The sequence below is a fragment of the Micropterus dolomieu genome, linkage group LG07 (genome assembly GCF_021292245.1).
Source record: "Micropterus dolomieu isolate WLL.071019.BEF.003 ecotype Adirondacks linkage group LG07, ASM2129224v1, whole genome shotgun sequence".
Lineage (NCBI taxonomy): Eukaryota > Metazoa > Chordata > Actinopteri > Centrarchiformes > Centrarchidae > Micropterus > Micropterus dolomieu.
The window spans coordinates 19,184,742-19,197,884 of record NC_060156.1 but is presented as its reverse complement, the minus strand read 5'-3'; the positions used below and the strand labels follow the sequence as shown (position 1 = coordinate 19,197,884).

Here is a 13,143-nt window from a genome sequence, read left to right as displayed (position 1 = left end):
TTTTGTTTAATTGGATCAGTTAGTGAGTATCAGGTGAAGATTATGAACACTCTTGAAACAGTTTCACTTAAAGAGTTGACATGTTCCCCAGCTGATTTCTCCCCATAAGTATTACAGGTTTAAATTTATCATTATGTAATCAACAGTCCTGCGTTATTCAAGTAAGTTTTATGTTCTCTTAATCTTGAGACTCAAACTATGCATTCATTGACAATCTGCATTCACCCCGGACAGATGGACGACTCTAACAAGCGTGTCAACGGCAGTGTCGATGCTTCTGTGAAGATGTCTGTCCCAAGCCGCTATCACCAGTTCATGAACTCTGAGGACGAGACTCGGTCTCATTCCAGCTCGGCCCGCAGCACTGAAGATGAGGAGGAGCAAGAAGACGAGACCACAGCAAAGAGCATCACTTCCACTCAGAGCGTCTCACCTGTCCCTCCCCAGGTCAAGAGTGAAGCCCCAGTCAGTTCTGATCCAGCCAAAGAAACCAGCCAGGTAAATAGAAAAAAAGTAATTGGCAATAAAAAATAATACATGTGTACACAAGTCATATTTAATACTGACAATATGTACAGTCACTGAATATATTTGAGACTTTATGGTAAATATGTAGTGAATCCAAAGGTGTCATAAAATCTAATTTTTGCTTCAACCTTTTCTTATGAAAAGTTGCTTTAAAATAATTGAATGTTGCACTGCAGGAATTAAAGGATAGCAATAGGTTGGAATTTAATCAACAGCTATAAATGATTAATACCAGGCTTTCTTGCCAAAGCAGACACACAACCTGACATGCTGATCTCCAGAGCGATTGAAAGTCAGGACCACATTTCTGCACTTAAAGCTGTCCCGCGTGTATGTGAATAGTTGTTGCTCATCGCTACTCATCTGTGTTGGTGTTTGGTTTCTAGGAGAACTACTGTGAGATGCGGATCAGCCTGAACCAGAAGCCCAACAGCAGCAGAGACTTTGGCTTCCAGGCGGCCTGGGACTCAACAGGAGCACACGTCACGTCCATCCAGCCAGGTAACAACAGAGACAGTTGAGAGATATAGCTTCAAAGGGATTTGAATTGTATGGGTAAAGGTTTACTCACCTTCTAATATAATGTGTATTATTCAGCCAGGTTGGCAGCCTTTAACTGCAACATTTCCAGTGGTTAAACCCAGTGGAAAAAGATCAGTTGGTGGTGTCTCACTAAAGCTGACTGACGTATTCACAGATACAGTACAGTGGTAATATTGGAAGCCAGTACTCAGGCTGTTATATTTTACTGCCTGGCATTGCTGGTTAGTTGTCAGCAGGCCATTGCAGTGGCGATGCCAGACCTATGTAGGGCAGCATCTATCTGGGTCAGATCTGCTGGGCCTGAGCCTCTCTTTCTACTGAGATTTTCCCAGATTCAGTATCTCATGTAATTTGCTAATGTTTCAGTAATATTTTTTACTAGTAACATACACACCCCGCATCGATATGTGACCTCCAGTTTGTCACACCAGTTTACTACAGTGTAATTAAGTTTTAGTCGTTGTATGTATCGTGTCAACCTTGTCAAATCACCCATTGTGTTAGGTTTCATCACAATTTCATTAATTTATTTATTTAAAGACAACACACATTAATCAGTGTTTCTGTAAACATATCAGTGTTAGCCAGCTGGCTTTGGTGAGATGTTCTAAAACCGTGACATGTTGAGAAAAGCAAAGACAGGATGCCAAAATGACAACAAAAGCAACAAAATCAGCATGCATAAGTAGCAGGAAGAAGCAAAACATTGATGCAACAGTACAATGACCACATCCAGTGCGACTGTAAGAGGCCAGTTCACCACGTGTTTATGCAAGAATAATGGCTCTTATACTAACCAACCAGGTCGCTGCAGGGGTAGAATCGGCTACTTTCTTTGCTGCTAATGACATGTTTGTCTTGTGCAGGCACCTCGGCAGAGATGTGCCAGCTGCAGGTCGGAGACGAGGTGCTGACAGTGAACGGGCACCAGGTGGCAGAAATGAGCTACACAGACTGGAAGTCCTGCATGGAGGAGTCTCTACAAGAGGGCAGTCTGGTCATGGATATACGCCGTCATGGCAAGAACAGTGAGTCTGTTTGTGTGTGTGGTTTATTTGTGTGAGAACGGGAGATTGAATTGAACCACTTTAAGGGTTGCATTCCTGGACTGACAGTGCCGCTTATGCTGCTTGCGTTGCTAAACAGTTTTGACACTTTAAATTGGTCCGTAAACTATTGTGAAATCATCCATGAATGATCTCATGACAGCTGGTGAAGGAACTGTAACTTTTTTCTCATCTGACGAGGGAAGACGCTGACCTCAGTGGTTTTAATTTCTACTTTTTTTCCCCCCCGTGTTCGTTTTTCTTGTCCTGTTTTTCCATATTCTTTTAATTTTCCTTTTATTTCTACTGGTTGTTTCTTCTTTCTGACTTTTCTGTCTCATCAGCATTCCTCTCTGTATCCGTGTGGTGTTTTCCTTGTGGAGAACTAACCCAGCTCAGGTTCAGCTCTGGTCCATGGTGCTCTGAGTGTTCTGTTTTCACAGTGTTAGTGTAACAGGCTTACTTATTCCAACTACGTCAGTGTCACCTTACAAAAATAATAAACCACCCAGAGTAGCTCACTTGAACTAACACACAGTCCTTTTTGAAATAGTGTAGTATAGCCCAGTGGTTGTGAGCCTGTTAGAAACACTGTGTGGGTTTATGAAAGCTTTAATAAGCTGCATGGCTGGGGAAGGTGGTTTCTCTGTCACATCCTGCTGCTAACACCATAACAGCAACCCTGTCCCCTGCTTTAAAGTGTTCTTTATGTAAATAGGCAATTATGTGTCAGTTTTGGGTTTCACATAATAAAGACGAATACTACATACACACAGTCACAGAAAACATGTGGTTTAATGTGCAAACACACATCCCATTTTATGCCATTGCATTGTCTGCATGCAGACTGGGACAGAGATCATCCTTCCCTGCCATTTAAAAGCCATAAGACCATCAATCTGACCAGTATGGATCATCCGATGCTTCTAGGTTCCCCTGACACAAAGATTGTCAACTCCAACCTGGATTTCACCTCAGTCATTTCCAGGGAAACACTGCCGTCCAAAGAGGCCCCTGCTCACCCATCTATCGTAAGTGACCTCGATTCACTCAGGTTGACTCAGCTTTTATCAAGTTTTATTCCTATTTTCTTCCCGCCTGAGCGCCTCTTTAATGAGCGTACACCCTGCCATGTCTCCCTGCAGGATGCGGCTTCAAACGGAGTTAATGGAGGTTTCCGTGAGGAGTCGGTGACTATGAGGAACAAAGGTAAAGATCAGAGCACACAGTCAGAAAGGTTAGGAAATTGATCCTGGTGACTATTTCTGTACTGAATGCAGAAACACACCAGTAGGGGGTGTCATTTTGTTGAGTTAGTTTTGGTAGGAAAGTCTTTGCAAACACTAAATTATTGTGGATACTTTTATTGGACATTAACTGTATATAACAAAATGATGTAACAACACCATAAACATAGCATTATGATACATCTTAAGCAAGATGTACTGTGTGTGTTATTCATATATTAATAATAAGGTGGTATATCCCCTGGTTATACTTGTTTCTCTTCTATGCTGTTCCTTACTGTATCCTGTTTTCCATCTCTCATGTAGAGTCAGAACCCATATCTATGAAAAACTTAAAACGGAGGTCAGAGTTTTTTGAAAAAGGTAAAAAGTTAAATAAGCATGACCGAATCGGGGCTCTTAATAATAATAATTAATTCTGTGTAATCTGGTGGCTGGGTTCTCTGTGCTTTTTGTCTTACTGAATTACTCTGATTCCCAAGAATGTTTGCATGTTTCTTATCACTCACAGCTTTGTTCAATTGATAAGTAACCTATTATCAATAGATCATGAGCTGTCAGGATAAAATAGATTCCTCTATTACTCTGTTTTGGGGCTATTCCTTGTCTGGTGCCAGAGCTTAACCATTGTGCCGTGCCCCTTCCCTCCTTCAGGTGGCTCAGGGTCCAGTGTCAGTGCGCTGGTCTACCTATGTGGTAAACAGGGTTGAGTGTGCAGTGACCTCACCTTTGCTTGGTACACCCTGGATACTGATGTGCTTTTCAAACCAAGGGAGGCTAGTGATATTTTAAGGCAAAATTGTCTCTTCACAAACCAACCCTTTAATATTTTTAAGGTGAAGGTATAAATATCACAAGATTTCACAACTTATTGTTTTGTAGTGAAGAATAAATTAATTTAATTTAATAACATTTTATTAAAAGAAAATATAAAAGTAACATTTTCAGCTCCAAAGGCTGGACAGCATGTCAGACACTATGCCAGCGTACCAACCACAAATACAAATCTTAGAATCCTGTCGTGTTTGTGGTACTTTTTGAATGGTGTTCAGGTTTAACACATGGTTACACTTTTCACTTTGCTACGCATGAATTTAAAAGCATTCCTGTTGCTCTCTTGGCATGCATGTATTGAACCATATGTCAGCCTTTCAGACTGGCTACATAGTACTTGTGTGCATCTTCTGCATGCTGTTTAGTTTTTCTTTCATTTTGTTTGATCCTGTTGTCCTCACAATCAGTTTATTGATTTTCCCTATTCCGAACTATTGGGCTGGCATCCAATTTAAATGTCAACAAGTGGTTGATGGTGAATTGAGAGAATCAATAAGTCCTACTGGGTGTAATTTGACCTTGTTGCTCGAAGCTTGTTGATAACAGTTTTAAATGTCATTTTTAATGATGAATTGGTACTTGACTTAAAAATCAAGTTGAAACTATAATAAGACTGTCAACTCTGTGGGACTCCAGTTCATGTCCTCAAGGTTAACTTCTATTCTGTTGCTCTGCCTGTGCACGTCAGAAGTATTGACTGGATGGTTTTCTTTCTTTTCAAGGAGGATCAGAGTCTGCAATGCCAGATGTGAGTAGTATTATCAGTGTTAAAAGGGCACTTTTTGTCTCTGTGTTTTCTCTTAAAGCTTGACAACACTTTTGAAAGAATCTCACAAGGACTGCATTGCTGGTTTATTTCAGATGGTGGTTCGCTCTGCCTCTTGAGCCTTATAGTCGCCCCAAATAATCAATTATGATTGCAGGGAGTTTTAATTTTGATGTATGTTTGAAAATAGAGAAATAAAAACACTCAAGGGTCTAAGGAGAAATTGTGTTTTATGTTTTACAAATTATAAAGCCATCTGAGACAAAATTGTGATTTCAGGTTTTATAGACCAAATTGACAGTTATTCCCAAAATGAAAATAGACAGAGGCATATTTTCTCGCTTTACTTTCAAACCATCACCAGGACCATATCTAGGTGTTTGGAAACAACAGCTAGTTAACACCAGGTGTGCCTGCTGACTTCTCAATGGCATCAATTAGTTTGACGATGTCACTAGCCTTAGCAGTCAAGTACGTACAAGTACGTGCATTTATACTGTATGTCTGTCTTCTCTGTCTGCAGATTCCTGTTCCTTCAATCACTCCGTCTTCCAGCCGCTGGTCTTGGGACCCAGAAGAGGAGCGCAGAAGGCAAGAGAAATGGCAGAAGGAGCAGGAGCGCCTCCTACAGGTACATAAAGGCATACATCGCGTAGCAGTGATGTTTTGTTACAATGTACATTGAATTGCCAGTTTGCCTGGTGTTGATTCTGTAGTTTCTAGTGCTGTTAAATTGTGTTGTGTTGTACTGACTGGAAGTTGAAGATGTGCTGTTACAGCTACAATTAAGATAAATCACCAAACAATGAAATAAGGGCACTCAACGAGGTAGGTAAGAAAACCAACTATGAGTTGTAAAAACCCAGAAAAAAAATAGAGTAAAAAGTTTGAGAATAGAACCTTTTTTTCTTAATAAGATTTATTCATCCCGAGGGAAATATTTGTGCAGCAGTTACAGTACAAGGTAGGAAAGAGTGCAAACATAAAATATCAAGAAACATGCGAGTATTGATGCAATGCACTTTTATTGCAGTATAGATGTTTTGTTTTTATATGTGTATCAGTGTGAGCCACGTCAAATACAACATCTGCATTTCCTTGTGTTTAACAAAGACATGTAATTTAAAATGAATATACACAATGTTCTAATATTTGGTCTGCACTCATTGATATAACACGGTGGGGAAATTATAAGAACCACCTCTCAGTATAATGCCATACAATCAATACAATACAGCACCAAAAACTACACCCACCAAAATGACTACTGGACCAACACTTCTCTAAACCAGGAGCATTTGTTGAAGGGCTGTTGTATTAGTTTTAGCCAGGGGTACCTAACAAACTAGAGAATGAGTGTAAATACCGCATAAAGCAACCTCACAATCCATTTGATCTGAAATACCCATCTGGAAGTCTGTTGTGTGCCTCATCTGACAATGAGACAAGGCACAGAGCTTGAAATGACAGGCTGGGAAGTCCTCACATTCAGTGCAGACTGCTACTAATAGGCTCAAAACAAACAAAAACTTTACAGAGTGCTCTGGCAGCTGAAAGTAAAGCATCTGTCAAGTATCCAACTTAAATGTAGTAGAATCCTGTCGAAACATTTTTCTGAGGGTCTATTTCTGGAAGGAGATCAAAGGTGTCCAAGCAGAGCACTGATGTAGCCGGGAAGGCTTGTTACTCCTCCAGTCTTGTTCCCTGTTGGATACACGGCCTGATTTTATGATGTGCCAGGGAGACTTCCAGCCCTGGGCAAGCTTCTCTAGGTGTATCAACTTTAAGGATGGTTAGATAACATGTAGGTGAATTTGGAATTATCTGAAAATACCACAGCTGCAATATCTATTTATTTCATTACCTATTCTTCTCTCTGTACTGTACAATATACTTATTATAATGAATCAATCATATAAGGTACCATCACCATAGATTTTGCATGTTCTCTTTTCTTTTTAGATTTTTTTTTTGTGTGTGCAACTGTCTGAAAGCATGTCTTTAAATGGCTGCCCTTTGACCCCTGTTTTTCCATCCAGGAGAAATACAAGCGTGACCAGGAGAAACTGCAGGAGGAGTGGCTAAAGGCTCAGCAGGATATTGCCAAGAGCGTAGACCAACAAAAGGTAACAAAAGTATTGGTTGACTGTAATGGTACAAATCTTTCCAGCTCATAGTTTTGCAACAAAAACTCCCCTTTTATTGGAGTTTCAAAACACATGGCTGGTTTGTAATCTCAGGGATGACATGAGTTTCTCCACTGTTGCAGTTCCTCCTGGAGGTTAATGCCATCATGTGTCAAATGCTTCCTCTTTTATGCCTTTCCTTCTCTCTGGCAGCCTGAGAGCCTGCATGTGAACAGCCACAGCGTCAGCCCACACTCGCCCCTCTCTCCCATCAACCAGCCCACCTCTCCTCCGTGGGAAGAGGAAGAGAGAAAGACGAAGGAGGAGCAGGAGCGCGAGAGGCAGGCGGAGGAGAGGAGGAAGAGGGAAGAGGAGGGGCGGGAGCTGCAGCGTCTCCAGGAGGAAAGAAAGAGGAAAGAAAGGCAGGAGGAGGAGGAGAGGAAGAGTAGGGAGGAGGAAGAGCTGAGATGGCAGAGGAGGAGGGAGGAGGAGAGGAAGGAGGAGAGGAGGCGGCAGGAAGCTGTAGAGCAGCAGCGCAGAGAGCGGGAGAGAGCCTTTGAGCAGCAGCAGCAGCAGCAGTGGTCAGTAGAGACACTGCTTCTCCTATAATCCTCTACTATCCTCACACTTTACTCAAATGTCCACCTCATCTGTCCATCATGTTGATAAGAACACATTTAATTGTAAAACTGCTTAATTTTCTGTTCATTAACATAAGTGCAACTAATGTTTTTGCATGTGCTTTTTATTCTCCACCTTTTGTGTTATAACCTCTCATCCCACCGCTCTCTACACACTAACCTTCACAAAAGGGCTGGTGGCTCCCATGGCTTTGCCAATGACCAGCCTCCACTGTCCCTTGCCGACAGGTTAGTACAGGAACAATTGTGTACGCATTTGTCAAAGTGCATCTGCAGTCATACTTACAGATCCGCATTGAGTGAATCCGCTATTGGCACTAATAAAATCTCTTCTTACATCACCCACTTTTTATGCTATACATATTTGCTTCATACCATATTTTGATGAGTAATAATACATAACTGCAATGATTACAATTTATTTATAGTATTTCAGAATAATAAGAAGTTGGCGACATTTTTTTGGAGTTCTCCCAGTTTAGCATTTAAAAGCAGCACGGTATATGAACAGTTAATACATGTTTTAATCACACTATAATGTAGTAGTTAGCAGATATATAGTTGTTGTTGTTTTTTTATCCTTTAGGCACCCATAAGTAGAAGCTGCTGAATGAACAGATAATGAATGGAAATGGAAAGCACAGTTGTAATAATATAAAATTTGTCATCATAGGAGAAGTTAGACAAATATCGCACTTATGTGTTATAAACCATAAAGGTTGCTTATCAATGCTAAATAGGGGGACTCCAAGTGTTGTATTGTTTTTGTAATTGGCTAATAAATGTTACTTTCATGTTAGCTTCTCCACATTTTCAGCTTTCAGTTTTCAGCTCCAAGTTTTCTGAGTTATTTATACCATTCTCATTCAAACCAGGACTCACCTGGGAACACAATTTGTTCTTGCTGAACTGTACTGCGTTAGGTCTCAGCTGAGATGGGAATTACCTGTGATTGGTCCACAATCCGCAGTTTCCCGATTTTAACCATTGAAAAAATACACACTTTTTCATGACATATCAAAATAATTTTCTTTACTTTTTTTTTAAATCAGGCCCTAACAGTTTTTTTTTGTTTGACAGGACAAAATCTAAATCATCTCCCCAGCTTGATGAAGAGGAAAAACCTCAGTGGAAAGGTATGCTTTCTTGGTTTGCTGTATTCTCCATTAGTTAAATTCTCTTATAGTTGGCCTTTAAATGGAAAAAAAAAAGCAGTGGATTGCACATATAAGTGGGCTGTACTCTACTGTAGGTGTGCATGTACAGCCGGGGGGCATGGCTCACTGGCTGCTTGATAAGCAGTTGAGGAGTGCGCATGACAAACAGGCCCAGAGTCAGAGGGCTGCATCAGAGCTGGAGACAGAGAGGAGAAACATCCTCAATGCCATGAGATACCGAGAGCCAGAGAGAGGTGTGCTTGGCCCCTGAACCTCCGCCACTCCATTTAATCTGAAATACAGTCAATCTGCTGTCATTATGATCCCTTTTGATTAACTGATTGGTCAATTATGACATTTCACCAAATCAAAAGCTGTTTGATTAACAGCTGACCAGCTAAATGTAAATCAATCAAGTCAGCTAACCAGAAAATCCCATGCAGCAAAAACAATTATATCATTGATTTCAATGTCATTTCTCTCAGGTCGTTCCTTTTGTGCTTGCATCGTTTAATTGTACTTAAAAGGTCCAATCGAACCAGACTGGGGAAACGCCACAACATCAACCAATTTTTTCATGTTTTTCTTCCAGCCATGGTCTATTGAGAAACTTTTCCTTTTACACAGCATCACTTTGAGTTTCTCTCTCCTCTCTGGGTACAGTGACGGGTGAGAAGAAGGGCCAGCCGTCAGGGCAGGCAGAGGCTGAGCGTCAGCAGATCCTGAATGAGATGAAGAAGAAGACTTCGCTGCTGACGGATAGCAGCTGGATCCGCCAGCGCACCTCCAACACTGCTGCCACCAGCAAGGAGACCGATGTGCCACCCATGCGCAGGTACATTCTACCCAGCCTGCATGAGAGAAAAATAATCCCCTCTGTTGTGTGATGGTGGTGGTCGGCTTTTTACACTTAAGGCCTACTAATATCCTGTTAACTTGTGCTGACATTAAAACGTTTATTATTCTGGTTACCACTCTGACTTAGCCTTGGCAAATTCGGTTTGACTATTTGTAAATATTTTAACATAAAATCAAGAGCCACGGGTACAGTTGGTAACCAGATATTTTAAATCCCCCTACTAACCGGCTAACGTGAGTGTGGCGTGGGTTGGCTTTGCAGAGGCGAGTCTCTTGACAACTTGGATGCCTCCCACAACTCCTGGCGCACGTCATGGACACCCAGAGGCAACTCTTATGTCCAAAACTACTCTCGGCCTCACTCTGCCCTCTCCGGCAGCACTTCCTTTTACGGTGGCGGGCCGGGGGCCCAGCGGCCTGGCTCCTCCACTCTGCCTTCCTCCTACTCCATGAGCTCCCTCCGAGGCGGGGCAGGAACCCCCTCGTCCCCTTGGTCCCGGCAGTCACCTTCCCCCTCACCCTCCTCTCTGTCACCCACCACCTCTCCTGAGCCCACATCTGAAGCAGGCGCCCCTCAGCAGCGGAGCAGGTAAAATAAACAATGCTGCTTCGCTTAACACCCCCAACAAGCTGCCTCTAACCTCTGACTGGTATACTGGGGATCATAATCATAGTCCAGGTGGTGTTGTATTTGGATGGGGAGTGGTGGCAAAGGGAAACTGAACCTAAATTGTTTTAACTTGTTCTACTTTTGAACATATTGTAAGAGACTTGCATATGATATTGTTTTATCTGACATTTTTCATCACTCCACACCATTTGACAAATGACATTTTATTATTTTCAAATTATTTTTCTACAGTCCTTTACCTTGTTTTTTTACAGATTCCCTATTTAATTTCACTTGCACATACATGTTTTGAGTTTCTGTGTTTCTGTGTTCATGAGTTGTGAAGTAACAGCCTGGCATTGATTTTTCAAAAGTTAGGATTCTTAACACTGCCCAGTTTTTTTGCTAAATTGTTTCTATGACAAAATTATAAATCATAATGTTTATTCTTGTCAGGAATTTAAAAAACATATAGTTACATACATAACACAAAAATGTTCGATGAAAACACATTATAAAATATGTTCTTATAGGTGACTGAACAATTGAATTAATGAAAATGCAAAAACATATTTTCCAACTGTTTAAATGAAGCTATATTTGACTAGATGCATCAGCAAACAAATTTATCAGTTTAACCCTGTTGTATACCGGTGTGAACATGTGTTTTGTGTGTGTATGCATACACACATGCATTATGCATGTGTGCTTGACTCTCAAATCACAGCTGTACATTCTGTAATCCAGGTCAGTGAGTGGCAAGAAAATCTGTACGTTCTGTGACACCCCGCTGGGAAAGGGAGCGGCCATGATCATCGAGTCCCTTGGGCTCTGTTATCATTTGGGCTGTTTTAAGGTGAGAGCTGGGCTCCTGTCGGCCCCGGAGCACATCATCAGCACAACCCCGGCCAATCCTTAAAAACTAACCTGATCACTCCAGTCTGTTTAGTTTTTATTACTAACCTGGTAAATCCTGGTGAATCTCAAGGTCGTAATCCCTTTACAGCAGAGCAACTTTTCTGTGCCAAAACCTGCATGTCAAACTAATCAACCTCTCACTTTGCTTCTTTTTACTTCTTCACTTCTTAACTCTTGTTGTTGATCCTTCCTGGAACTTTGGTCTTCACTTGACTTTGGTCTCCTGCATCTGAACAGTGATCCATCCTGTCAATCTCAATTATTCTGTTTCCTTTATTTTTCTCTTCCTATACATGCATACAATCAAGGAGCTTCTGTCCATCCTCATCCCTCCGCCTTTGGACTTGGACACTTTGGTTTATCTCTAAATCGGTTGAGTAGCTCTTTAACTCTTCCCTTTCCTAAACTTCCTCAGTGTATCGACTGTAAGTCTGACCTCGGAGGATCAGAAGCCGGGGCTGAAGTCAGAATACGAAATAAACAGCTCTACTGTAACTCCTGCTACATGCGATGCAAAAGTGAGTACGTGATCAATTTGATTAGCTTGATGACTTGTTGTTTTTTTAGCTTTCTTTAAGTGTAATATTGCTGTTTGTTTTCTTTTAGCTGGCCAGCCAACCACTATGTGACGTGACTGTACTCCAGCAGATTGATGAAGAGACTACTTGTGACAACAACCCATGAACTTAAAAGTGAACATTGAAGCCATTTGCAAATAGCTGGGACACTTGGTTTCCATTTATGACTCTAGAAAATCTGTTTACTTGCTGATGAGAGTTATATTTGTGTTTTTTAAGTGTGTGATTGAGAGGTTAAGCTTGCAAAGAAGTTATCTACTTTAATGTGTTTATATCATATTAAGTATTAAAGTTGTACAAAGTGTAAGGGTTCTGCATGCACCAGAGTTTATAAATGTTTTAGCCACGAAACTAGTCACAACATTAAATGTCTAAGATTATTGAGGCAGATCTTTGTAATGACCTGCGCTAAGACAGATTTAGAGATATTAAGAGTTTTCAAGGAACCCTGCAGGATCATCTATTCTTGCTCATGCTTCGTTTTCCGCTGAGTCTTGTGGTATTAACACGTTTGTCAACCGAGCTATTCTTATCATGTCTGTGCCTTTTCATCTGTAATAGGGAGAAATAATTAAGAATATTAGAATTCTTTCAAAATATATTTAAAACTGTCTGCTTGGATAGCACTTGTCTGGAGTTTTACTGATAGATGGAGGATTGTACACATAAGCAGGTTTCCGTTTGATGAATATATCATACGAAATGGCAGTAAGGCAAACAGTAACATTTGTAAATAAAATGACTAAATGCTGATCTTATATGATTTTGTTTACTTTTTTCAACACTGAAATTGCATAATTCTTTGTAATGATATTCCAGTATATGATGCCAGGCTTTTCCTGCCTCTGTAATCAGAAATCATTATTCTCCTCTTTCTTTGTCCGTCCCTCTGATTCTTCATTTCTCTGTAGTGCCACAGTCATAATGAAAGGAATTTCAATGAGCTTTTGTGCAGAGGTTCAGAGGACCTGCCTGCCCTGTGTACTCCAAAGCCAATTTGTCATGCATATTTCATTCCGTGTGCATGCATTACATTTGATTACACTTTTGATAAGCTATCTCCTTAATCTATTCTGTCATTTTAGCTGTTTAGTGAAATCATATCTGCATAAACATCTATTGAATATTCATACAAGTAGTGACGCTCCTGATTGTTCAGTTTGCAGCTCCCAAATGCATTTAAACAGCAAGGTAGAAATTGTCCTCATTTCCCATTATTGGAAATAAGCTCAATTGAAGCAATATATGGAAATTAGATGGACCGAACAAAAATTGGCTCTTTATTCTTGAG

At 40.8% G+C, this 13,143-nt stretch overlaps 1 protein-coding gene across 8 annotated transcripts in view; it reads left to right on the top strand.

Annotated features, from left to right (window-relative positions):
• The window catches only part of LOC123973528 (LIM domain only protein 7-like), a 47,439-nt gene extending 34,829 nt beyond the window's left edge, over positions 1-12,610 (top strand). For 2 of the 8 annotated variants that reach the window (XM_046053640.1, XM_046053641.1), the window contains 19 exons: positions 235-498; positions 915-1,029; positions 1,938-2,099; positions 2,964-3,148; positions 3,263-3,326; positions 3,671-3,727; positions 4,019-4,060; positions 4,921-4,946; positions 5,488-5,595; positions 7,004-7,090; positions 7,304-7,671; positions 7,903-7,959; positions 8,812-8,867; positions 8,984-9,142; positions 9,552-9,723; positions 10,009-10,335; positions 11,104-11,212; positions 11,690-11,792; positions 11,881-12,610. In XM_046053640.1, the coding sequence (XP_045909596.1) occupies positions 235-498; positions 915-1,029; positions 1,938-2,099; positions 2,964-3,148; positions 3,263-3,326; positions 3,671-3,727; positions 4,019-4,060; positions 4,921-4,946; positions 5,488-5,595; positions 7,004-7,090; positions 7,304-7,671; positions 7,903-7,959; positions 8,812-8,867; positions 8,984-9,142; positions 9,552-9,723; positions 10,009-10,335; positions 11,104-11,212; positions 11,690-11,792; positions 11,881-11,903 (2,484 nt within the window). In that variant the 3' untranslated portion in view covers positions 11,904-12,610. The remainder of the gene's footprint in view (positions 1-234; positions 499-914; positions 1,030-1,937; positions 2,100-2,963; positions 3,149-3,262; positions 3,327-3,670; positions 3,728-4,018; positions 4,061-4,920; positions 4,947-5,487; positions 5,596-7,003; positions 7,091-7,303; positions 7,672-7,902; positions 7,960-8,811; positions 8,868-8,983; positions 9,143-9,551; positions 9,724-10,008; positions 10,336-11,103; positions 11,213-11,689; positions 11,793-11,880) is intronic. The other 6 variants (XM_046053644.1, XM_046053643.1, XM_046053646.1 and 3 more) reach the window with 6 other exon arrangements.
• The last annotated feature ends 533 nt before the right edge of the window (positions 12,611-13,143 follow it).